This window comes from Oikopleura dioica, chromosome PAR (genome assembly GCF_907165135.1).
Source record: "Oikopleura dioica chromosome PAR, OKI2018_I68_1.0, whole genome shotgun sequence".
NCBI lineage: Eukaryota > Metazoa > Chordata > Appendicularia > Copelata > Oikopleuridae > Oikopleura > Oikopleura dioica.
Window position 1 is genome coordinate 16,474,980 of NC_137293.1, and position 23,649 is coordinate 16,498,628.

At 38.6% G+C, this 23,649-nt stretch overlaps 2 protein-coding genes, 2 long non-coding RNA genes and 1 other non-coding gene across 5 annotated transcripts; 4 read left to right on the forward strand and 1 right to left on the reverse strand.

Annotated features, from left to right (window-relative positions):
• On the forward strand, positions 1 to 1,863 carry LOC145704578 (voltage-gated delayed rectifier potassium channel KCNH1-like). The gene is made up of 2 exons (XM_081782036.1): positions 1 to 276; positions 1,711 to 1,863. The coding sequence occupies exons 1-2, from the start codon at positions 67 to 69 to the stop codon at positions 1,861 to 1,863; spliced, it is 363 nt and encodes a 120-aa protein (XP_081638162.1). The 5' UTR covers positions 1 to 66.
• A 918-nt stretch (positions 1,864 to 2,781) lies between these two features.
• LOC145704579 (uncharacterized) lies at positions 2,782 to 4,573 on the forward strand. The gene is made up of 3 exons (XR_014134472.1): positions 2,782 to 2,903; positions 3,395 to 3,467; positions 4,435 to 4,573. It is a non-coding gene; the product is annotated as an uncharacterized LOC145704579 (long non-coding RNA).
• A 2,094-nt stretch (positions 4,574 to 6,667) lies between these two features.
• Positions 6,668 to 11,277, forward strand: LOC145704492 (uncharacterized). The gene is made up of 8 exons (XM_081781945.1): positions 6,668 to 6,763; positions 6,807 to 6,888; positions 7,468 to 7,581; positions 7,652 to 7,712; positions 8,988 to 9,032; positions 9,083 to 9,230; positions 10,985 to 11,103; positions 11,146 to 11,277. The coding sequence occupies exons 1-8, from the start codon at positions 6,723 to 6,725 to the stop codon at positions 11,199 to 11,201; spliced, it is 666 nt and encodes a 221-aa protein (XP_081638071.1). The 5' UTR covers positions 6,668 to 6,722; the 3' UTR covers positions 11,202 to 11,277.
• A 3,556-nt stretch (positions 11,278 to 14,833) lies between these two features.
• LOC145704144 (uncharacterized) lies at positions 14,834 to 15,326 on the reverse strand. The gene is made up of 2 exons (XR_014134427.1): positions 15,133 to 15,326; positions 14,834 to 15,089 (listed from the first exon to the last, which is right to left on the reverse strand). It is a non-coding gene; the product is annotated as an uncharacterized LOC145704144 (long non-coding RNA).
• A 5,210-nt stretch (positions 15,327 to 20,536) lies between these two features.
• On the forward strand, positions 20,537 to 20,609 carry TRNAF-GAA (transfer RNA phenylalanine (anticodon GAA)). Its single transcript has one exon. It is a non-coding gene; the product is annotated as a tRNA-Phe (tRNA).
• Positions 20,610 to 23,649: the final 3,040 nt, after the last annotated feature.

Here is a 23,649-nt window from a genome sequence, read left to right on the forward strand (position 1 = left end):
TGAAAAGAAATCGCTTTCGTGGTCAATTTTTGGCGAGCCAAGACATTAGCATCGCTTTACTTCGTGATGACTTCGCTTACCTCGGTTGGCTTCGGCAACGTCGCGGCAAACACCGCAGCGGAGCAGATCTTCTGCGTCTGCATGCTGATTTTCGGCGCTTTGCTGTACGCGACCATCTTCGGAAATGTGACGACCATCATTCAGCAAATCTACGCGGACACAAATCGATATCACGACATGCTTTCTTCTGTCAGAGAATTCATGCGACTTTATCAGGTACCAAAGAATAAGATGACACGAAAAAAAATATGTTGGCTTTTGATAAGAAAATTTATCTTTTATTAAAAATTTTTATCACAGAAATTTTAGAAAGGTCCTTAAGGGATCCCCCCCTGTTTTTTCAACTCTTTATCAGGGGTCTCTTTATAGCATATTTAGATTCCCCATGTTCTGAGGATCATTTTGATGTATCATACTTCCCCTTTACGAACATCTTTACCCAGAATTCTGGCCCTCGAAAGTCGTAAAATTGCATATAAATTGTACTTAGCGTGAAAATTGCAATTTTTTTCAACTTTTCAATGTCAACGAAACCAGACGAATAAGGGGTCTATCGATAGCTTAGAATGCAAGGAGAAAGAATATGATGACCGCACTAGAATTTTTGGCCATATATTGGCGCTAGAGAGCTTATTAAAGCCAGAAAAGGGCTAAAGTAGCATCAAAAAGTTGTTCTTAAGAAAATTTTTTTCTTACTAGACCAAAAAGGTTCTCTGTACTAGAGATTGTAGATTAGGCTCTATTTTTTCAGAATCTTGTTTCAGATTGCGTCTATCAAAGCCCAATTTTGCTGAATTTCGATTCAAAAATGGCCTAAAATGGCGTTTTTTCGAAAATTTCGAACTTTGGCCCCTCCTAGTGGTAGGTTTGCCTTGAGCAAAAAATTTCTCTGTACTAGAGAATAGCGGATAGCACCTGGGCTATCCGTAGAGGTATTATACGCCCCAATTCATCAGCTCAAATCGGCTGAATTTCCAGTTGAAAATGGCCAAAACGGGGGGGGATCCCTTAATAAGGGTATAGACCGCGTTAACTTAAAATTTTTGATTTCTATTATTAATTTTTACGAAGACAGTTTATTAAGGGTGTCACTCGAAAAATTAAACATCACAAAGATACCCTTACCTTTCTCTTGATGCTGTTCAATTTTCCTAGTGACACCCTTAATTAATTGTCGTAGAATTTAAGAATAGAAATCAAAAATTTCGAGTAAACGCGGTCTATCCCCTTATTAAAGTCCCTTCAAAAATTTCGGGTTAAAGTTTGAGTAAGGGTAAAAAATCATAATTTTAAGTTGCTACCACCTTATTGAACCTTGTTTCTTCTTATTGAAGGCTTCACTGATCGAACTTTTTCTTGATCCAAGTGGTTCAAATCCATGTTCTCCGAACAGTTCTAATTCTCCCACCACAAAATGTTGTAAACCTCATCCTAAGTTCAACCTTCTGCACCAGCTGAAAACGACAACAGTTTATGACCACAAGCATTCCAAAACTTCTGGCCTTCGAATTCTGATCTTTAATCTAAAGTTTAGATTCTAAACGAAAACATCTAAATTTTTAATTTTCTAAAGCTCAAATTTTCTAAAGAAATTTTTTTGAACAACAAAGTGGTCGCTCATACCCTATACAAATAAAAAAACGCTTTTAGATACCGCACGGTCTGCGAGAACGAATAATGGATTACATTGTCTCAACATGGACGCTGACGAAGGGGATTGATACTCAGAAAGTGTTGTCTTTTTGCCCAAAAGACTTACGGACCGGATCTCCAATTACTAAAACGCTTGCGTGTCATTTGTAAACGACAGTTGAGCTAATAGAGGGCTTTGTAAATTTTGATCGATCAGGTCAAAAACTGGATAATTCTGACTTCATCACGTTTAAGACTCTCCATCAAAAGGGCAGATTTTTGAAAGTTCCCCGTTGATATATTCTGGTCAAGATGCGGTTCAATTTTCAATAGGTGCTTCAAGTAAAGTAACCACGAGTCATTATCAATGGCTTTGCGATGTTGGAAAGTAAAACATTTGGAAACATGTCCTCTTAACAATCGAAGATTATAAATAATCGTTGTCGAACATCTTTTTTCTTAAAATTCTTGTTGAACAATTAATGATTAAAAATGGAGACTCTTTATCAAAGAAACAGATTTTTCAAAGGTAGTAGGGGGTTATCATTCTAGCTAAATCCTAACGCTAACCTAGGGGTACGCCCCCAGGATCCCCAATCTACACCCGGAGGCTTCGCCCCCGGCTCCCCCAAGAGTTCCCAGTCCCTAACCCTAACCACAAGCCAAGATTCTAGAGATATTGGATGGTCGAATGATAGCTCCTCTCTACGCTTTGAAAAGGGTTTTCTTGAACAAATGACCATTTCTAAGCAAAAAGCAAGTGTCAATTTTCGAAACCATTATCTGCGTCGATGAGTGAACCCTGTTTTGAGGCCTTGGCTAGCCCCTGCGGTTCGACGCATATAATTATCCACATGATAGAAAACGAGGTTCAAAGAAACTTTCCAAGCTCATCAATGGTGCTGAAAAAACGACGTATTTGATGATTTCTAAAGCAAGTTCAAGCGCCTCTAAAACTACTTGATCCATTTTCAGCTTGAAGGTTTTGCTCCTTGCGCGTAGAAATTTAGATTGAGCTGTTTCTTGAATCTGAGCTGCATATCTTGCACAGATTGAAAGCGGCATTTCGTTGCTGAATTCTTGTCTCTTGTTGTTTTCATTTTTGCTTGGCAGAAATTTGATATTTGGGATCCGAAAATAAAGAGCGGACATTTGCGTCCATCTGAACAGAAGGGTCTTCAACGATCATGATGCTTTTCGATATGCTACAGGTAAATTGCGGCAAATCCGAAGTTAGGGTTAGGGATAATGTTAGCGTTAGGGTTAAGGTCGAAAATTGGGCTCGGAAACGGGGTTGCGTTATGAACCGACAAAAATTCGACAAATTTTGCGTGGACGGCTACTCGGCTGCTAAGTGGCCGGTGAGCCGAATCTAGGTTTCTGATTGGTTAAAAATTTCCATGCGAAATTGGTCGAAATTTTTGTTGATTTCTAGGTTAGGTTAAAATAATAATATGGCGAAGCCGCTTTGCGGCTTTGTTTGTTTAAGAGCAGCTACGCGGCTTTTCATTTATGCTCTTCAGAATTTTTGTACTCACGGTATCTTCTTTTTTAAAAGTTTACTTTTCAAATTTTCAGTGTTGAAAAATTCAAATTTGCGTTGAACATTACTTTTCTCATATTTCGTTACTTTTGCTTGTAACTTTCGCTGGTCGAATGAATGTAAATGAATATAAACACTTGTCGCGTTAACTTTCTTCAGATTCGTGTCTCCGCGCGCTCGCGCTAGAATTTACCACTTGCCACATGTCACCGGGCGATATTGTCTACCACAAGTAAGCTTTTGATTTTGATTTGTTTGGCAATTCAACTGGCGAATTCGGGATCATAACAATTTCACCGCGCAAAAGTAATTATTCCAAAGAACACTTTTTCTTGTCTCCAAAACAAACCGCGTTTTTGCAACTTGAAATCAATCTTTCCAAAGCGATCAACACAATGAAAATGAAATCAAAACTGGGCTCGCGAACCTGTGCAGAAAACCTGAGTCAGGGTCTGAAGGTCTAAAATGAAAAGCCGCGTAGCGGCTTTTGAGAGCTGAAGCCGCTTTGCGGCTTCGTTTATATAAAAGCCGCTGCGCGGCTTTTAATTTCAACTCTTCAAAACATGACTCAGGTTTTCTACACAGGTTGCCGAACTCAGACTCAAGACACTCACTTTTATCAATTCTCGTTATTTTGAAGAGCATTTTGAGAGAGTTATAAAGATAGCGATCTTTAAAATTATATCATGTTTCAGAGAAAAAAGTCTGTTTTGACAGAACCATTTTGTAACTTTCCCCTGTAAGTCAATATTTATAGTACAAGTTGAAACATAAAAGAGAGCTGAAAAGAGCAACAGTAATTTTCAGTCGAAAACGGTCTTTTTAAAGACCAATTATAGTAAGAACAACCCAGTTTTATACCAAGTTTTATACAACCCAGGCTTTATTTAGTAAGTAAACTTTTTAGTACAGATAATTTTTAAGTAGAAAACGATAATTTTAACCTATCGAAGCGACACCCTTAAGAAGTGGACGATCGTGTTTGTACTTTTGTTGCCCTCGACGAAATATCGGGCTATATTTTGAGCGAAAAATCTTTCGAAAATCTTAAGGGGATCACTTCGAAATCGCTGTTTGAAAAAGTCATTGCAACTTGACCTCCTTAAAAGATCCCATTGTTGGTAGTTTTTTTCTATTTGTTCGTGGCTGAATTTGAAAACTGCGGATTTTCGGATTTTGGATGAGGCTTTGTTTCTTAGAGGGGAATCTGTCGACGAGTTGAATTTTATCATTTCCGGCTCTCTGGAAATTATTCAAGACGACGAAGTGGTGGGAATCCTCTCCAACGGCGACGTCTTTGGCGACGACATTTGGCTCAAGTCCGATTTGAACTTGATTTCAAAGGAAAAAGGGTAGATTTTTTTTAGAAGACGGATTCTCCGAATTTCGAGGAAAAATAAAGCGGATTCCGAACACGAAGGTTTCGAATCGTTACCGCCAAAATACGCGGCTAATTACACGTTTTCGAACACTCGGAAGAAAATATTTCGACAGCTCTTTTTGGCGGCTTCAAATTGCTACTTGTCGGGGGTTAAAAAGGGAGCTGTTTTGAAAGGGATCTTTTTTATCAGAAAAACTTTGTTAGCTTGAAAATTATTTTATTAATTAAATTTATAAAATTTAATTTTTAATAAAATAATTTTTAAAATAAATATAATTTAATTATTTTTTGATTAAATAATATCAAATTTAATTAAATACTAATTAAATAAAAATGATTTTAAAATTAAATTTTATTAATAAAATAATTTTCTTGATAACAAATTTTTTGATAAGAAAAGGATTCTTTTCAAAACAGCTCTATTTTTAACTCCCCGACGCGCAAGTTGACATTTATGCCGCCAAAAGAAAAAATAGATAAAACAGCATCTACCCTTAATTACAGTCGGCTGTCTACGTCAGAGCTTTGACCTACACAGATTTGCACGTGATCAAGTTTCGGGCTCGTCAAAACCCTTTCTTTTTGTTGATAAAGTGAAACTTTATTATTGTTATTCAATTTTGTGGGAAAGCGCATTTTTAAATGTCGTGTTGAAAAAGAGACCTTTGTGAACTCATGCTTTTCGCCTGTTAGAAGGAGCGTGACAAAATTCAGACTAAGGGATCAATTCAGTTTTTACGCGTTTACAAACTTGTGACGCGAATTTTGGGAGGAATATTCCTAGCAAATTCATTTTGCGATTAAATTTTCTTCAGCACAGTGGAAAACTCGCGGACAGGATTATTGAAAAAATTCTACACTTTTATGCCGATAAAGACTATTACCACCAAGCCATCTGATTGGTCAACAATTTCGCTCTTCAAAAAAAGGGCTTTTTCTGGCCAATCAGATCGCTTGATGGCAATATTCACTATTTCGAATAGCAAGAGTAAGAAACCTGATTTTCAATTTTCCAGAATTTTCTAGAGCCAGATGAGGACCGCTAAACATTTCAACTTTGAGGTTGAGTAAATGCGGTCCAAATCCTCACGAAAACATGATTCTAAATATAAGAAACGCCAACCGTTTAGAACCGTTTTTCCCTGCTTTTCCAATGGCTCTTTTTCAGAAATTACATTAAAATTCTCGAGAAAATAGCTTCAAAAAAGGTCCACTGTGGTCGAATTTAAACCCGATATGCTATCTCGAACGCTACTTTCATGAGTTTTTAAGAGGTTTAGATACCCATCGCCGTACGTTGTAATTTTCGTTGCGGTAGTTGAACTTTTCCGGTTTTGGCTGTAAACGGCCTTTTGATGGGCTTTTTCGGGATTCGATCAACGGCCACATGGTCGCTGAGTTGACCATATTGATCCGGTTTAGCGACGATTCTCGAGGGCCTCACTTACTTACAAACTAAATAAGCGCTTTGCCATCAGAAAATTTATTTTTTTCGTTTTTGACGAGCCCGGGTTTAGCGCTCAGGAATGGTCCAAATTCGTGCCCGTTACAAATGGTTATGCGGTTTTTCGTCAATTTCTAATTTTTTTCAATTATCAAAAAATACATTTGAATCATGCTATAGCGATTTTTTTAATCAAGTTTCTGATTGGCCATCGCTGAAATCCAGCGATTTTAGCTAAGCCAATCAGCGGCTTGTCGAAAAAATCTGGGAAAACATCAAAAATCAAGATTTCTTCATTCCCAAATTTTTTCGCGACAAGCCGCTGATTGGATAAGCGAAATTCGCTTAAATTCATCAATGGCCAATCGGAAACTTGATGAAAAAATCGCTAAAGCATGAGTCATGCTGCATGACTCTTCTGTAAAATAGGGGTCCCCTAGTTAATCATTGACTTTCAGCGTGTGGAGCCCTTGTTCGTGGGCAAGATGAACTAAGGAGCCACACGTTAAAAGTCAAGGATGAACTGGGGGACCCCCTGTTTTATACTTTCAAAACCTTTAATTATAGATTTTGCAATTTATAGAGCAGTAATAAAGACCATAAAAGCTCTTAACCGAGTACTGGGATTCTACCAGCAGTTCCGCAGCCATTTCCAGCAAAACATGCGCCTGACGTACAACCTGCGCCGCTACCACAAGATCAGGTGACTTCTTCAAAACAAAATTGACGCGATAAAAGGTTTTTAGGAAAACACCTCGTCCCGGCTTATCCAAAATCCTGGCGGATATCGAGGAAGATCCAGCTTCCGACAAGGCCCGCTCTAGTCAGGTGACACTGAGAATAACAAAACGTGAACGAAATGAAAGTTATCGTGAATAAGACAAACATAAATAAGCGGATTTGATCTTAGAGAGTTTCTTTATCAAAAAAATATATCTAGACCATAACCCTAATTTTTTGGGACAAAATTGGGCCATCTTTTTAGAATTCGGGGAAGCCCCTAAAATCGACCAAAAATGCGACAATTTTGACCAAAATTTTGGTCAAGTTTTCAATCAATCTGGCGGTAAGCCAATCAGATTTTAGAAAAAATGCCGGAAAATTTCTAATCTTGCACTTTTGTAAAAAATGACTTCGTCAAATGGGGGTCTGGAACCGACAAAAAATTTCGACAAATTTTGCGAGGAAATTTTTAGCCAATCAGAAGCTTGATTTCGCTCAACGGCCAATCAGCAGCCGAGTAGCCGCCCACGCAAAATTTTTCGGAATTTTTTGTCGGTTCCAGACACCATCCCCCCCTTATTGACCCTTGACCCTAACCCCTAACGCTAACCCTAACCTACCCCCTTAGCAATCAAATTTCTAACTTGAAATAAACCACTAAAAATCGTCTAAAAACAACCCTAGTTGAATTTGCGTCGCCGAAAAAGCAACATTTCCAAAAGCTCAGCAGAAGCAGAAATCCGTCGAGGATCGAAGAAGTCCATGAAAAACCAGAGTTTCGAGACAAAGCCCGACTCAGGAACGGATTAGTAAACTTGTACTGGTCAATTTTCACACCGCTTAGAAGCGATTTTGAAATCCGCTTTTTGACATTATTTTTGAAGAGCTGGACGTTCGGAACTTGGAGCATAGAAGCGATTTTCTAACAGGTAATTTTGCCGCTGATGGCGAAGCAGAATCAGATAACGAAATAATGATAACGGGCTCACACAAAAAAATTCTAGAGGATTTTCGAATCCAGTTAGAAGGCAGCGAAAATCCGCGGTCTTTGAACTGGTGAATCAGCTAATTAGCGGTGATGATTATTTGAAAATGGACTTTTATGAAAATGTGCAGCTTGCAATGATAAGCTTCAATTACTGTAGTATCTTGACATAAACGCAGAATGATAAGACGTGTCAAAGATAAGTTACATGTCTCTTAAAATTGATGAATTAGCGATAAGAGCAAGTTTCTGGACAATTTCTCGTTAGAGTCCAATTCTGGGCTTGGCAACCTGTGTTGAAAACCTGACTCAGGTTCTGAAGTGCTCAAGTGAGAAGCCGCGTTGCGGCTTTTGATAACGAAGTCGCGTAGCGGCTTTGCCAATATTCAAAGATTTGAATGGTGATTTTCGAATCTATCTTATTGATATTGGCAAAGCCGCTTCGCGGCTTAGTTATTAAAAAAGCCGCTACGCGGCTTTTCATTTTTACTCTTCAAAAACTGACTCAGGTTATCTACGCAGGTTGCACACAAAAATCGAGAGGAAAGTTCATTCAACAAAAATTTTGTGTGTAATTCTGGGTTGGAGCAACATGAAAGCCGATTATCTACTTCCAATAACATATCGGAGGGAGAAAACATACCCCCTCGCCCATGAAAAATAAGGCAGTTTTTTTCTAAAAAGAGTTACGCGCTATCATGAATGAGGTTTTACAGTTCACAGTGAAATTTTGAAAATGGGCCAAACATTGTCGCTTTTTGGAAGAAGCAGAATTAGTGCTCGATTAGCCAATCAAAATTGGCCAAAAATGGCCGACAGTCTTTGGCCCCTTCTCCCAAATTTCATCGACAAACATAGGCGCAAATTTTGAGCAAAACCAAGAAAAGGACGAGCGTTTTTGGATTACAAATATGATTGCCGTATTTGGCCTATCGGCCAATCAAAACGCTGATCCATAAAATCAGTTCCATAAATTTGTTTAACCCAAATTTTGGGCAGAAGCAAGAAAAGGGAGTGATAATATGGATCTGGGTTTTGATTGGCCGGTAGGCCAAATACAGCAAGCTTATTGGTATTCCAAAAATGCAATTCTTTCTTTTTGGTTCGGCACGAATTTAAGATTTCAATTCAAAATATGGATTTTTTCTAAAAACGAAAAACAGGAGATTATTTGTCCGTTAATCTTAATTTTTTGACCGCGCTTATGACCGATTTTCAGCCCGCGGTTCTACTGATGCTATTGATGGCAGCTTATTAGATCAAGGTAGGATTTTGCGGGAACGCTTTTGCCAGGAGATTCTTTGTTCCGTTCAGATCCGGAACACGCAGAAAAGAAAGCAGATTCTATTTTTTCGTCGGAAGAGGAAGTCGAAAACGAAGAAAATGTCGAAGAAGGAGGAAATTTGAAAGAAGAGGCGATACACGTTAATTGCATCTGCAAACAACTTCACGAGGATAATTTGTAAGTCACTAGAAAAACGAGGAGCACGTGCGTAATCGCGCCCAGAATGAGTTTCAATGAAAAAACTAAGTATCAATCAGCTGAAAAACGGCGTTTCTCACGTCTTCAAGACTAAGTTGGATTTTCAAGAAAGCAACGCTTGTTCCTTTCAAAAGGAATGTTACGATGATTTGAATACAAATTCAATCGTGGACTTATTAAGGGAATCAACGTCGTAAAACATGATTTTTCTTGGTTAATTCATGCAAGGGTCAACTAATTTGACATTTTTTCTTAAGGGTTTCAACATCGATTGAGAAAAATATTGGATCTTAGTGTCTAAACCTGTCCCAAAAGTTTGCCAAAGTCGATGTTGACACCCTTAATTGCATTTTTCGTATTTTGCTAGAAAGACTTAGGGTCACCATTATTTCAAATAGAAGTTCAAATTCTATTGATTCCAGTTTGATATTATCTATTTTCCCTATCTTCCCTACCATAAAAACAGCTGTCCGGCTGTCTGGAAAAGATGCACAGTACCTTGGCTATTGACAGCTGTTTTTAGATATATAAGAGGCTTGATGAAAAGCAAAATCATTCTCAACCAAAATAATTTTATATTTGATTGAAATGATCTCTCGAGTATCTATCTTACATCAACTGCTCATTTTTTGATTGTTTAAATTGATTGAATTACTTTTTTAAATGAAAGCTTAACGATCAAGCAAAGTTATTGGTACTTGCGCTTTCTTTTATATGAAATAAAAATTTCAACAATTTCCAACAAAAGCAATTTTGATCTCAAATTTATTCGTTTATTCTGCCATAAAGCTAAAATTTCAAACCCTAAGCCATTATATAAAATGTTCAAAATTGCAAAAATAATCCTCTTCCCTCAGCTTCAAATATTTATGCTAAGCACTTTTGCTCTGTCTACTCTTAGGGTGTTCTAATTCAAATAAATCACCCTCTGACCGAGCATAAAACAACTGCGGTATTTAATCTAGCCTTAGAAAATCATCTCAAAACCGTAAAGAAATATAACTGCAAGAGGGTTTTTAAATATCCGCGAATCTCGAATTTAGGGCGGCAATTTTGAGATAAGCTTCAAGCTCGGAAGGATTCTGACTCCTTTGAATACTAAAATCGTGAAGGAGGAAGGGATTTTAGATGCGCGCTAGAATTTTATGCAAAGAGAGTTTAGAATGACATAGCGAAACCTTAATTTCCGATATGCGACCACAAGGAGTTGTCGGAGATGTTTTTGGCTAATTTGATTTTCTGAATAATCGAAAATGATAAGGAACACATTATCTTTTAATAAGCGCATTTTTGACCGGAAATTTCTGGAAGACGGCACGAATCAACAATTTTTGCCCAAAAAATTTTGTTTGGTCATTTTTTCTCTGAAATTTGATTAGCTTACAAGCCAAATGCGGTTATCTGATTGGTCAAAAATTTTCTCAAAATTTTTACCCAATTTGCCAGCTGAAAATTGATGATTCGTGCCGTCTTCCCAAAAAGAAACCCCATCATCAAAAATGCACCAATCAGATTATGACATTCACTAGAATAGCCAATCAGATTTCATATTTTCATCAAGTCTTTTCGGTGTTTTCAAAATGGATTTTTTCCTAGAAAACTAATGAATCTTTGTTTAAAGACGTTCATACGCGTAATGGCAGTTTTTCATGTTTTAGTGGTTCATCAATAAATGTTTTGAAAACGAAGAAAATCTTTCTTGAGCACTTTTATGACTAAAATTGGAACTTCAGATCGCTGAACAAACGTCTCGATGAGCTAATGTTGATGATGATGGAAATGAAAAGTGGCAGGCAGACGGCTTTTGGAACAAATGCGGATAGCAGGGCAAATGATAGACCAATTAACTTAGGTGAGTTAAAAAGAGCTTCTTTTTCTGATAGCTTTTTTGAAGATGTGTTGCCGGATGTTTCTGAAAGTCGAATTTCCGCCGCGGATACTGAGATGTAAATTCATTTCCTCCCTGTTTTTTCTTGCCTGTTATAGAAACTGACATTTTTTGTAAATATAAGCCAATCTCTTTCTTCAAAAAAGTTGAAAGCTTTATTTTTCTTGCGAGTTCCATCCGTGACTGGGAGCTAGAGAATAATCTCCGTGGATTAGAAAGATACACCAAAAAGAGGAGACCACGTCTTGAGGGGCAGCTAAGCTAAGCTCGTTGCTCACGTTTCCAGAGAAGACCTTCCATACTTTTTTAATATCGCAAACAAAAATTGAAAAACTTGGCAAGCTGCTCTGATTTTCCGCGATTGCTCAACTTCCAGCTGGTTTCATATGATTCGAAACAGAAGACCTAGATTATTGACACCTGTTTCTGAGAATAAATATAGAACAGGAGAAAAATCAGCCTATCGAACTAAAATGTAAAAACACAAATTATTCCATTACTTGTTTGAGCCCACGTGCATAAAATGTACTACGAAAAATTTCTGTAAAGTTGGGAAAACATATTTTCACCTCCTCAATCTTACCATTGATTATGCTTTAATTCATGGCCTAAAGTTGAAAGGGACTCAACCAATTTATGGAAGTGCATTTTTGGATGACCAATAAGATTGCTTTATTTGGCCTACCGGCCAATCAAAACCCTGATCCATATAATCACTTCTATAAATTGGTTTAACCCCTTTATAGGCTAAAAAATACGCGAAAATCAATTTATAGAGCTGATTAAATTTTTAAAATGAAAACTAAACACTAGTCAATATTCTTTAACGATTGATGAGCTATCACTGAATCAGTGATAGTATCATACTGTTTCATATTTCTTTCAAACAAAACTAAGAAAAAAATAAAATAAAAAACGACAATGATTCTGATGATTTGATTTTGAATTTATTTACAGTAGGGTCAGGCGATATCACGTGACGACCGCGGAACACGCTCAAACTTTTGGGTGATAGCCTCGGGCGTACTGATCACAAAAACATAGCGGCCCTCCCTTAACCCATCAACGCCTTTACCATTTTAACCCGTTTTCTGATTTTCCGGTTTTTGACCATTTTCATGAAAAAACGCTTTTTCTCAATTTTAAACGTGAAAAACAGATGAATAATTAATAATTATTAATTATTTTATTAAGTAACTTAAAGAAAATCAATTTCACAATATAAAATCAAAACCATAATTTCGCAAAAACTAGGATAATGTGAATTTTTACAGCAATGGGAGTGGGTGGGGTTGGGGACATAACTGAGATTGATAAACTCAGAGTTCTAAGCCAGGGATGCAAATCTGAGCGGCACGGCACGGCACGGCACAGCGGCATGGCACGGCACGGCACGTGCCGTACCGTGCCGTGCCGCAGAATAAAATCTGGTTGCGGCACCGCGGCACAGTATAACACTATTTTCACATAAAATTTTTATTATCGGTAAATATAAAGGACAATTCCCGTTCTTTGATTTTTGAATTTAAGGGCTTGACGGCCCTTCGGGCCGTTTCAGCCCCGTTCCTTGATTTTTGAATTTAAGGGCTTGACGGCCCTTCGGGCCGTTTCAGCCCCGTTCCTTGATTTTTGAATTTAAGGGGCTTGACGGCCCTTCGGGCCGTTTCAGCCCCGTTCCTTGATTTTTGAATTTAAGGGGCTTGACGGCCCTTCGGGCCGTTTCAGCCCCGTTCCTGATTTTGAATTTAAGGGCTTGACGGCCCTTCGGGCCGTTTCAGCCCCGTTCCTTGATTTTTGAATTTAAGGGGCTTGACGGCCCTTCGGGCCGTTTCAGCCCCGTTCCTGATTTTTGAATTTAAGGGCTTGACGGCCCTTCGGGCCGTTTCAGCCCCGTTCCTTGATTTTGAATTTAAGGGCTTGACGGCCCTTCGGGCCGTTTCAGCCCCGTTCCTGATTTTGAATTTAAGGGGCTTGACGGCCCTTCGGGCCGTTTCAGCCCCGTTCCTTGATTTTGAATTTAAGGGGCTTGACGGCCCTTCGGGCCGTTTCAGCCCCGTTCCTTGATTTTGAATTTAAGGGCTTGACGGCCCTTCGGGCCGTTTCAGCCCCGTTCCTTGATTTTGAATTTAAGGGGCTTGACGGCCCTTCGGGCCGTTTCAGCCCCGTTCCTTGATTTTTGAATTTAAGGGGCTTGACGGCCCTTCGGGCCGTTTCAGCCCCGTTCCTTGATTTTTGAATTTAAGGGGCTTGACGGCCCTTTGGGCCGTTTCAGCCCCGTTCCTTGATTTTTGAATTTAAGGGGCTTGACGTAATTTATATGACTCAAATTTGTGCCGTGCCGTGCCGTGGTGCCGCGGCACCCCATTATTGAATTTTGTGCCGTGCCGTGCCGTACCGTGCCGCGGCACGGGTATTTTGGTTGTGCCGTGCCGTGCCGGTGCCGCTGGAAAATTTTGTCATATTTCCATCCCTGTTCTAAGCCCTTGTCAAGCCCCTTAAATTAAGAAATCAAGGAACGGGGCTGAGACGGCCCGAAGGGCCGTCAAGCCCCTTAAATTAAGAAATCAAGGAACGGGGCTGAGACGGCCCGAAGGGCCGTCAAGCCCTTAAATTAAGAAATCAGGAACGGGGCTGAGACGGCCCGAAGGGCCGTCAAGCCCCTTAAATTAAGAAATCAGGAACGGGGCTGAGACGGCCCGAAGGGCCGTCAAGCCCCTTAAATTAAGAAATCAGGAACGGGGCTGAGACGGCCCGAAGGGCCGTCAAGCCCTTTAAATTAAGAAATCAAGGAACGGGGCTGAGACGGCCCGAAGGGCCGTCAAGCCCCTTAAATTAAGAAATCAAGGAACGGGGCTGAGACGGCCCGAAGGGCCGTCAAGCCCTTAAATTAAGAAATCAGGAACGGGGCTGAGACGGCCCGAAGGGCCGTCAAGCCCCTTAAATTAAGAAATCAAGGAACGGGGCTGAGACGGCCCGAAGGGCCGTCAAGCCCTTAAATTAAGAAATCAAGGAACGGGGCTGAGACGGCCCGAAGGGCCGTCAAGCCCTTAAATTAAGAAATCAAGGAACGGGGCTGAGACGGCCCGAAGGGCCGTCAAGCCCCTTAAATTAAGAAATCAAGGAACGGGCTGAGACGGCCCGAAGGGCCGTCAAGCCCTTAAATTAAGAAATCAAGGAACGGGGCTGAGACGGCCCGAAGGGCCGTCAAGCCCCTTAAATTAAGAAATCAAGGAACGGGGCTGAGACGGCCCGAAGGGCCGTCAAGCCCTTAAATTAAGAAATCAAGGAACGGGGCTGAGACGGCCATTTCTTGCCAGTTCAACCGCTATATTGATTTTAACGTAAAAATTGTAGAAAATTCTTAAAATTTTATTATTAAGTTTTCATTAATAGAGTTATTTTAATTCATAAAAATAATAATTTATTCGTTTTATACGTTTAAAATCAAGAAAAATGCGGTTTTTCCTTGAAAATGGTCGAAAACGAGAAAATCAGGAAACGGGTTAAAATGGTCTAGGTGTTGATGGGTTAAGCGAGGGCCGCTATGTTTTTTGTGATCAGTACCCCCCAGGCTACTACCTAAAAAAGTTTGTGCGTGTTCCGCGGTCGTCTTGTGATATCGCCTGACCCTAATTTACAGTTAAAGAAAAGCTTGAATATTTTGATTCAAAGCATTCATGTCAATTTGTTTAAGTTGGTTGAAGGATCAGCTGCGTGGTGGACGAAACTTCGGTGCCTCGGGAAGAAAACAAGCAAAATTTACAAAGAAAAGAAAAGCAAGAGGACCGACAAAAAAGTGCTCCAAGAGCTTTTCTTTCTTTAGATAAATCTTTCTTGGAATTCTTCCTTTAGCGCTTCGCCAGCTTTCGCGATTTTTTCGGTCAAGCTGACGACTTTTTCCCGCTTTTTATGAAGCGTCAGTTGAACGTATCCATCCAGCAGTTGTTGAACTAGAATTTTTGATTTTCTATGAGTCATCCTTTTTGGACTTACTTTCAGCGCCGTCGTCGGTAGTCCAATTAAGAACCTGCATGTTATCGTTGCCTTGGTCCACTTCGATCGTAAAAAGACGCTTATTTCGTTGAAAAATCAAATATTTTTACGATTGGGAAATTTCCTCATCGCACTTTGCTAATTCTAGCTTATTCCAAATCAATGGTTAGACTGCGTCTGACCACAAAAGAGAGGATCATCTGATTATCGATCTAATAATTGAGCTCTATAAAAAGAGGTTCAAATTCACAGAAAAGTCCGGCAAGAATTTTTTTCTGAAATTTTATTGGTCATCCGGCCAAATTCGGGGATCTGATTGGTCGTAAAATTTGAGCCGTGGTTTTATGGGGATATTTTTATTAATATGGCGATACCCTTATTTCAATAATCAGAATTAACGACTTTTCTTATTATTTTAATAAGGGTATCACTATATAAATAAAAGTATCCGTTATAAAACCGCGGCTCAAATATTTCAACGAATCAGATCCCCTGATTTGGCCGGTAAACCAATCATATCTAAGAAAATATCCGTATTTCGCTTTAGACTTTTAAGTTTAGAGGATAAACTAAGGTGCTGTCATTAAGAAATCTTTGGAAGAAAAGTCCTCAGAACAATTATGATTATAGATGTTTTCGCCCCTTGAGATAAAACTTAGGAAGTCATCGAATTTCTCGTGAGTTATTCAACTTTCCTTATCGGCGATGCTCATCCATCTCCTCACTCTGTCCAGCGGAAATCGCTCTTCTAGTTTCCCATTGTGATAAGAAGTCAGATTACTCTTTGAGATCGCCAAAAGCACTTCTCGGTTCTTGTCGTTCTCAGTGGCGAAAAAGGTGTCGCCGAATCCGGGCAATTCACGAGCGTGCTTGATAAATTCCCGCTTTTATGGACTTTTACAAAGTTTTGATTTAAAAACATGTCGGAAACGTTCTCTGAATGACAGAATCGAAAATTTTGAAATTGCAACCTGTGTAAAAGCCTGACTCAGGTTCTGTACGCAGGTGACTAATTTTTGCTGAGGTGTCTGGAATCGACAAAAATTTCGACAAACTTTGCGTGGAAATTTTCAACCAATCGGAAGCCTGGATTCGGTAAACCGGCCAATCAGCAGCCGAGTAGCCGCCTACGCAAAATTTGTCGAAATTTTTGTCGGTTCCAGACACCACCCCAGTTTTGGCGACTTTTTCAGAATTTCTTTTCTGAAATCTGATTGGCCGACCGGCAAAATGCGAACATCTGATTCGGTCTCAAATTCGACCAAAAATTGGTGAAAATTGTCGAAATTTTGTCGATTCGTTCTGCCTCCCCGATTTCGGAATTCAAATATAAATGCTTGTAAATGAAGAATTCAGTCCATTCCTGTAGAGAAAATTCGTCTTTGGCAAGCCGGATCTCTCCCGCGCCTCGTTTGGCTTTAATAACAGCAATGATCGCCGCCGAGTCCTGCGCCGGAAAGAGACTTTCGGCCACCTGTTTGATCGCGCTTTCTGGCTCCTCTGGGTTTTCGATTTTGTTCAGTATCGCCACCAGCTTCGCCGCGTCCGCTAAACCTATAGAACAAGACCTTACCAAAGTCCCGACGATTTTGAGGTGCTCCTTGATTTCTTGAAATTCCGTGAAGATTTGTCCCTTGTCGCCGTTGTCGAGCGGCCGCTGCGTAAACCAGAATCGACGGCGGAAGCAAAGTGGCCGCGCGTTTATTAATGGTTCTAGTTCTGTGAGCGTCCTTGTCGGATCTAGCCACAGTGGGGAGCGAATTTTCTTGTAAGTGCTTTACAAAAAATCAATGAGAGAATTTTAGGATCTTTTTGTCGCCAATTTTCAGCCGACAAAAACACGAATTTGGCGACATTTTTTCTGAAATCTGATTGGTCAGCCGGCAAAATGCGCGATTCTGATTGGTCAAAAATTTTCTAAAAATTTTGGTCAAAATATTCGGCCAAAATTAGTGATTCGTCTCGCCTCCACAAAATTTCTACATAAACTAAGGTGGCGCTGTTTAAAATAATCCTGGTTTCTGATTGGCTCTCGTTCATATGAGAAGATTTTCGCCTTTATTTTTGGTGTGGCGTCAGGAATTGACAAATAATTTTCGAAAAATTTTGCTTGGGCGATTACTCGGCAGCTGATTGGCGGTTGAGCCGTATCCAGGCTTCTTATTGGTTGAAAATTTTTTTGCAAAATTTCTTCAGATTTTTGTCGATTCTTGACATTTCCAGCTTTTGATCGAAAACTTAACTGGAATTCCACTGAATTAGTTTTCTAAGAGCACTTTTAAAGCAATTAGAAATTATGCCCAATTTCAGGAAAATAGAACGTGGATGGCTGAAAAGTGCTCAAGTGGACTTCCCATCCAAGCGGTAGTAATTTATATAAGCACTGTCCTTGGATAGCTCACTTTTCATCGCGCTCTTGACTTTAATGCGTTTGCTGAGGCCGATTAGGCTCTTGGCCGAGCTCAGCAGTTTAATGGCCGATTCGAGCTGCGATGTTTCCTTGTCGAGCTCGATGCAGCAGGCATACTCTGACCGCGGCAGCATCATTTTGTCCGCGATAGTCTCCGCAATCGACGACATGGGGACAGTCATGTCGAGCAGATGCGTCCTGAGACTTCCGTCTGGAAGCGCGATTTTTAAAAACTTTGATTTCGCGCGAATTTTGATGATTTTTCCGTTCCGGTTAGACACTAGGGCGCCGGGTTGATAAAATACTGCTTCCGTCAAAATAAATTATTTGAAAAAAGAACCACTAATTAGTAATTGCGACTGCTAGGTTTTATTGAATAACAAGGAAAAATTGACGATGAAGACGGTTTCATAATTGTCCAGGGTCACGACTTTCTGTTTTTGGAACGCAAAAGTGATTTTTATGTGAACTTGTGTCGAAATTATTTCATGATTTTCTACTTAATTTCTATCAATAATGACTTTTTCCATCGAGAAACCTTATTGGTTGATCGACCAATCAGATTCTATGAATTGATTTTCCTCGATTTCGACCTCAAATCGAAATAATGTTAGATTTTTTCATCTCAAAATATTAATTTATTCAATATTATAAATATACCGTTATTAATAATTATTAATTAATTTTTTTAAATATTTTAAATTGTTATTATTTTTGATTTAATTCTTTTCTATAAATTTAATATAATAATATTAAACGAAAATGATTTTTAATAATAATTGAATCAAATTTGCTCCTTATTTTTATGCAAATTATTCAAAAAACCTCTCTATGACCGTTATTAATCCCGAAATTCCAGAAGAAAATTTTCAATTTTGAATAATCCCAAAATCATTGACACTAAACGGCCAAATATTTAAATTTCTCTCATGCTTAATTTCAAAGAATCAAAATATTATCTCCATTTCTTTCAACAAAGGCACGTTTAAAACCTGTTTTACCGTTTTGACTCGAGCGGTGTCATCCCCATCGAAACCACCACGTAATCAATAAGTCCGCAAATTAGGCGACTCAAAAAACGGGGCCCAGCAGGTTAAGCTTTTCATCCTTGACCGCTTTTTGCGGTTTTATAATTTTTTACCAGTAATTTTATAAGAAAAGGAGAATTTTTGCTTCTCAAAGTGTCTTACCAAACACTTGAGAAGATAAAATTATAGACAGAATAATCGGAAACAGGTTAAGACTTGAAGCAGGAAAAATCTAAAAATATGGTTAGTTGGTTGAAAAAATTGGCGAAAAAGCGAAAGTGGGGAAAAATGGGGATTTAGAAATAATTAGTCGGTAGATGGCGCTTTTTCATGAAAATCGAGCCATCTGATTAGTCGAAATTTCAAATTATCACAAAACAAAATTGTAACGATTAGATCGGTTATCTTTCAAAATTTGAAGCCGCGTGCGGCTTTTTTTATGTTTTTTATTGAAATTTTAGATAAAGAAAGGGGTGGTGAAATGCAAGCAAAAATCGTCAAAGAACTTTTACAGAGAATAAATTCAGACAAGAAAGAAATTTATTTTGTCGGCACGTCTCAATTAGAATAAAGCCCCCTTGAAAGAGATTTGCTAAATTGGAAACATCAATAAAGCAATTTTAAAACATGGATATCCTAGTCACGAAAGCCAGATTTTAAACCGAGAAAGAAAACATTTGTGGCAACTCAAGTTTACCCAAAAGATGCTCAGAGTCAAAAATATCAACAAAGTCGATTCCAGACCTTATTATAGTCGATAACAACGGTACTGGACTCGGAAACCTGTAGAGAAAACCAGACTAAGGTTTTGAAAGGCTAAAATAAAAAGTCGCGTAGCGGCTTTTTGAAGATGAAGCCGCGAAGCGGCTTTGCCAATATTTTAATACAGATAAGAGTGATTGTAGTGCGAAGCCGCTTTTCGGCTTCGTTTTCAAAAGCCGCTACGCGGCTTTTCATTTTAGCCTTTCAAAACCTGACTCAGGGTGCCGGGCGCTGCAACCGTAGTTTTCATTCGCTATTCACATGGCTTGTCAGAAATATTTGGTAAATAGAATTGACAAAGCAAACAAAATATTTAATTTATTTTGAGACGTGCCTTACATTAATCGCTGTCAAATGAGTTTTTGTGCTTACCTGGTTAGTGAAAAAATATCAACCCGTTTCTTTTCGATTGGTTCGTTCGGCAGCCAGCGTTCTTTGCACAGAGGGGTCTAGGGAACCATTATTCTAGCGCTTGTTTGAGAAGGGTTTTCTTACCTCCTCGACATATAAACCGACGGATCCAGGAGGTAATCCGTTCCAGCGACAGCGCAAGAATTTGATGATCTGCTCTGGATTCAGGCTTTTGTTTGGATCAGAAATAAATTGGTAAAAAAACAAAGGTTTTTGATTGGCTATCGATAAAATAGCGCCACCTATTGACTTTTCGTCTGAATTTTTCATATTTGTCCCAAAAATTTTTTTACGAAAAAAAAAATAAATTTTATCATTTTTTGAAAATATTTTAATAAAAAATTTTCTTTTTATTATTTTTTTGTATTTTTTTACTCTTTTTAAAAATATTTCTGACCCTTTCCTTCGATCTAAAAAAAATATTTTTTCAAAAGTTTCAAGAAAAAATTACGAAGAGCTAATTTTTAAGAAAATAATTGGTGAAAAGTATTGTGAAATTTTAAAATGAAAAAATTGTTCTGAAAATCCGCGAATCGAATTCCGTTGTTACCAGAGAGGAGCGTCTAGGAAAGATAATCTTTTTCAGCTGAGCAAAGGTTGCACCTTTTCGATTCTAAACGATCACCCACGTGACCGTTTCAAGAAGTTTTCATGAACCGAGTTTTTGATTAAAAGATCGCTACAGACAGAAATTAGGTTAAAATCGGTAAGGGGCCTATTGATTTGAAAAATCCAAGACATTGCTCTTTTGAAAATTCGATACTGGTGCATTTTGGAATTAGTCCCTCCAGTTGCCTTGATAGCTCAGTTGGGAGAGCGTCAGACTGAAGATCTGAAGGTCCTGTGTTCGATCCACAGTCAAGGCACATCTTTTTCATTTTCAACCTTTTTTATCGAAAATAATGAATAAAAAATTACAAACGAAGAATCCGACAACCTGGTTTTCAAAATACAACTCGGAAGATGGCGCTATTTTCAAGAAAAACGGCTTCTGATTGGCGCAAAACTTAACATAAAGATATTGAAAAAAGAGAAAGACAAAAACTTGAGTTCAAAATTGGCTCTTTAGCGAGTCACACAGGGTCCGATAATTTGAGCTCACGCTAAAACTCCACGAAACAGAGCTTGAGAACTCAGGTTTTAAATTGGAGTTTTGAGAAACTCAGAGATGAGAGCTCGCGTGAGAAATCATATTTTGTGGTGGCGCTCGCGATCCACGAGCCAGTCAAGGCGGGGTGGACGATTTTTGTAAGTGCGCAGCCTTACGCAACGCGCCTACGATCCGCTGTGGCTGCGCCGACTCGCCGCCGCGCTCGCTCAAATGGAGTTTTTGAAAACTCATGAGATTTCCCTGCTCTCAAGCAAAATCTCAGAAAATCTCCAAATGATTTCTCAAGTCACACTGAGTTCTCAATTTGAGAAAATTGAGAACTCAGCCAAAAATGAGTTTTATCGTGAGCTCAAATTATCGGACCCTGAGCGAGTGTTTATTGAAAATTGAAAATTGCAAACTGCCCTTGTTGAGGAGATAAATGAGCCTCTAATGAGCCTCGATGATTTTGTAATTTTCGGCGAAATACTAAGCGAAAGCTTTTAATCGCCGCTCTATTCAGATTCTAAGAAGCACTTTCGGCCTTCTGCAGATTTTTGGAAGAAACGAAAATTTATTTGGCCAGATCGAATTTCAAAAGTTATCGAAAAAATGGCCTAGAACAAAATATAGAAGTTCTTTTATGGCTAAGAGTTTTGATTGGTCGGTAGGCCAAATACAGTAAGCTTATTGGTAGTTCAAAAATGCACTTTCATTTTTTGGTTCAGTCAAAAAAAAATCGATATTTTCGGACAAACCCTAACCCTAGCCAATAAGATTGCTGTATTTGGCTTTTCGGCCAATCAAAACCCTGAACCATAAAATCACTTCCTTATTTTGGTTTAACCCATATTTTGAATTTTCCTTCAAAGAAAGTCTGAATGGATTCTTCCCCAAAACTCGTAACGTGTATTATCAACAAAGCCAGGAATTTATTTTGAGTCAAGGATTTCCGCCCGAAAAAGAATTAAGCTCTTCCGAGGATGGAGAGATGCTCAATCAAACAGCGCTGGAATCGATTCAATCTTTGAAGCCTCGGAAAATCGCCACGAGCTCGGATGAGAAATATATTGGCGTGTTTTCAGCGCAGTTTGTTTAAGCACTTTTTAAAGAGATGGGATTTTGGTCTCTAAATGTTTACTGCTGCCGGGACACGTACATATTCTACAAACAGTACTTTTAGAAAAAAATGACGAGAAATTTTGAATAATTAATATCTTTTCAAAAGCCGAACAAAATGAGCGCTCAAATAGAAACTTTCTGACTAGAGTCAGGAATCGACAGGAAAAATGAGACTAATTTTTTGTCCGACAAATCTGTCGAAATTCGAATTTATTATCACGAGTTTTTGCGACCAAAACGTGATTTTTTCAATCTGATTGCTGATTGGCTGCATTCCGGCCGGTATCCGTGTTTTCCATCTTCTGATTGGGTTTTATTTTAGTCGACATATTTTTTGTCGCAACAAGAAAATAAGTCATTCAAATAAATCGATAGGCAATAAAGTCATTTAATTTTAATAATTGAACAATTTTATGACAAATTTATATTTTAATTATTTAATTTCGCCAACGTGAAACATATTATTCATCGAAATTAGTGATAGAAAAACTGTTGATATATAAATAATAATGATCATAATTATGCTATTATTAATAATATATAAAAGCGACAGCGATCAATTATAATTTATTATCAATAGAAAATTATTGAGATTCAAATGATATTAAAATGAAGCTTTACTCAGCTGAAAAAAATATCCCTAACAACGTTGTTGGAAAAATTTATAAATCAAAAATTTTATTGATAAAAAAATGCCATTTCTTACCGATGGCAAAATCTTTGACGACATTTGTCCTTTCAATTTGAAAAGTGAGTTTTGTCGTGTTAAAAAGCGGCTCTTTCTTTTCCGCTTTTCCGAAAAGTTTTCCTATCGCCGACGTAAGTTTTTCTTCGATCGTCACCATCTCTAAGTGGAAGCAACTCTCACAGAAATGAAAAAAATCTTGTTCAAAAATTCAGTGAAAAAAATTTCTTTGTTTTTTGAGAAAAATCAAGCGAGTTCAGCGCTCTCATGGGAACTCAGTGCGGCTCGCGAGCGCCGTTCGCGCGGCGGCGGCGCGAACGCTGATCGGAGGGCGCCAAAGGGATGGAATATGAGGATTCACGAGACGTTATTCACAGCTTACTCACACTTTAGTTATTGACAGGATATTTACTAACTGAAGAATAATCATCATCATCAATGAGTTCGTATGAGTCCTTCGTCAACAAGTTTCTAGAGCAAGGGTTATTTTTTGAGCAAAATTAATTTTTTCGTCAGTCTTTTGATTTTGAAAGTCCGGATAAGAGCGAAATCAGGTAGAAACACTTTTATAACGAATCAACCTCAACCTAAATTCTTCAGACTCTTTGAAGGAATCAAAGCAGGACAAACGAATCCACTGAATTTTTCACTGTTTGGCGATTCATTCTGTATTCCTCCTGAATAAAATCAATTTCCAGAAGATCTTTCTTATTATTTCTTGCAGGATAAACTTCTATTTAAAGACACCACAGTTTTTGTCGTCACCAAAGTTTTAGCTTTAAGCCGTTAAATTCTTAGGATTAACATCTCCTTAAAATAGCCTTTTCATCAAAATTTCGCCCGATCATAAACAGATGTTTGCATGGCATTCAAACGTGCCGCAAGTCCTTTTTTCGAAAATCTACAAAGTGTTTTCTGTTGTCTCCAGCAACATTCGCATCCGAGCGAAAACGACAGCTCGTTAAGAGCTTTTCCGAGCGCTAGAAAAATGCAAAACGACGTGTGATAG

What these genes read in the sequence shown, in the direction of transcription:
- LOC145704578 (XM_081782036.1), top strand. Translation starts at nt 67, where the DNA reads ATGACTTCGCTTACCTCGGTTGGCTTCGGCAACGTCGCGGCAAACACC. An exon ending in AATTCATGCGACTTTATCAG is followed by an intron (nt 277 to 1,710) that starts GTACCAAAGAAT and finishes AAACGCTTTTAG; the next exon opens with ATACCGCACGGTCTGCGAGA.
- LOC145704492 (XM_081781945.1), top strand. Translation starts at nt 6,723, where the DNA reads ATGCGCCTGACGTACAACCTGCGCCGCTACCACAAGATCAG. An exon ending in ACAAGGCCCGCTCTAGTCAG is followed by an intron (nt 6,889 to 7,467) that starts GTGACACTGAGA and finishes AAACAACCCTAG; the next exon opens with TTGAATTTGCGTCGCCGAAA. An exon ending in CAACTTCACGAGGATAATTT is followed by an intron (nt 9,231 to 10,984) that starts GTAAGTCACTAG and finishes TTGGAACTTCAG; the next exon opens with ATCGCTGAACAAACGTCTCG.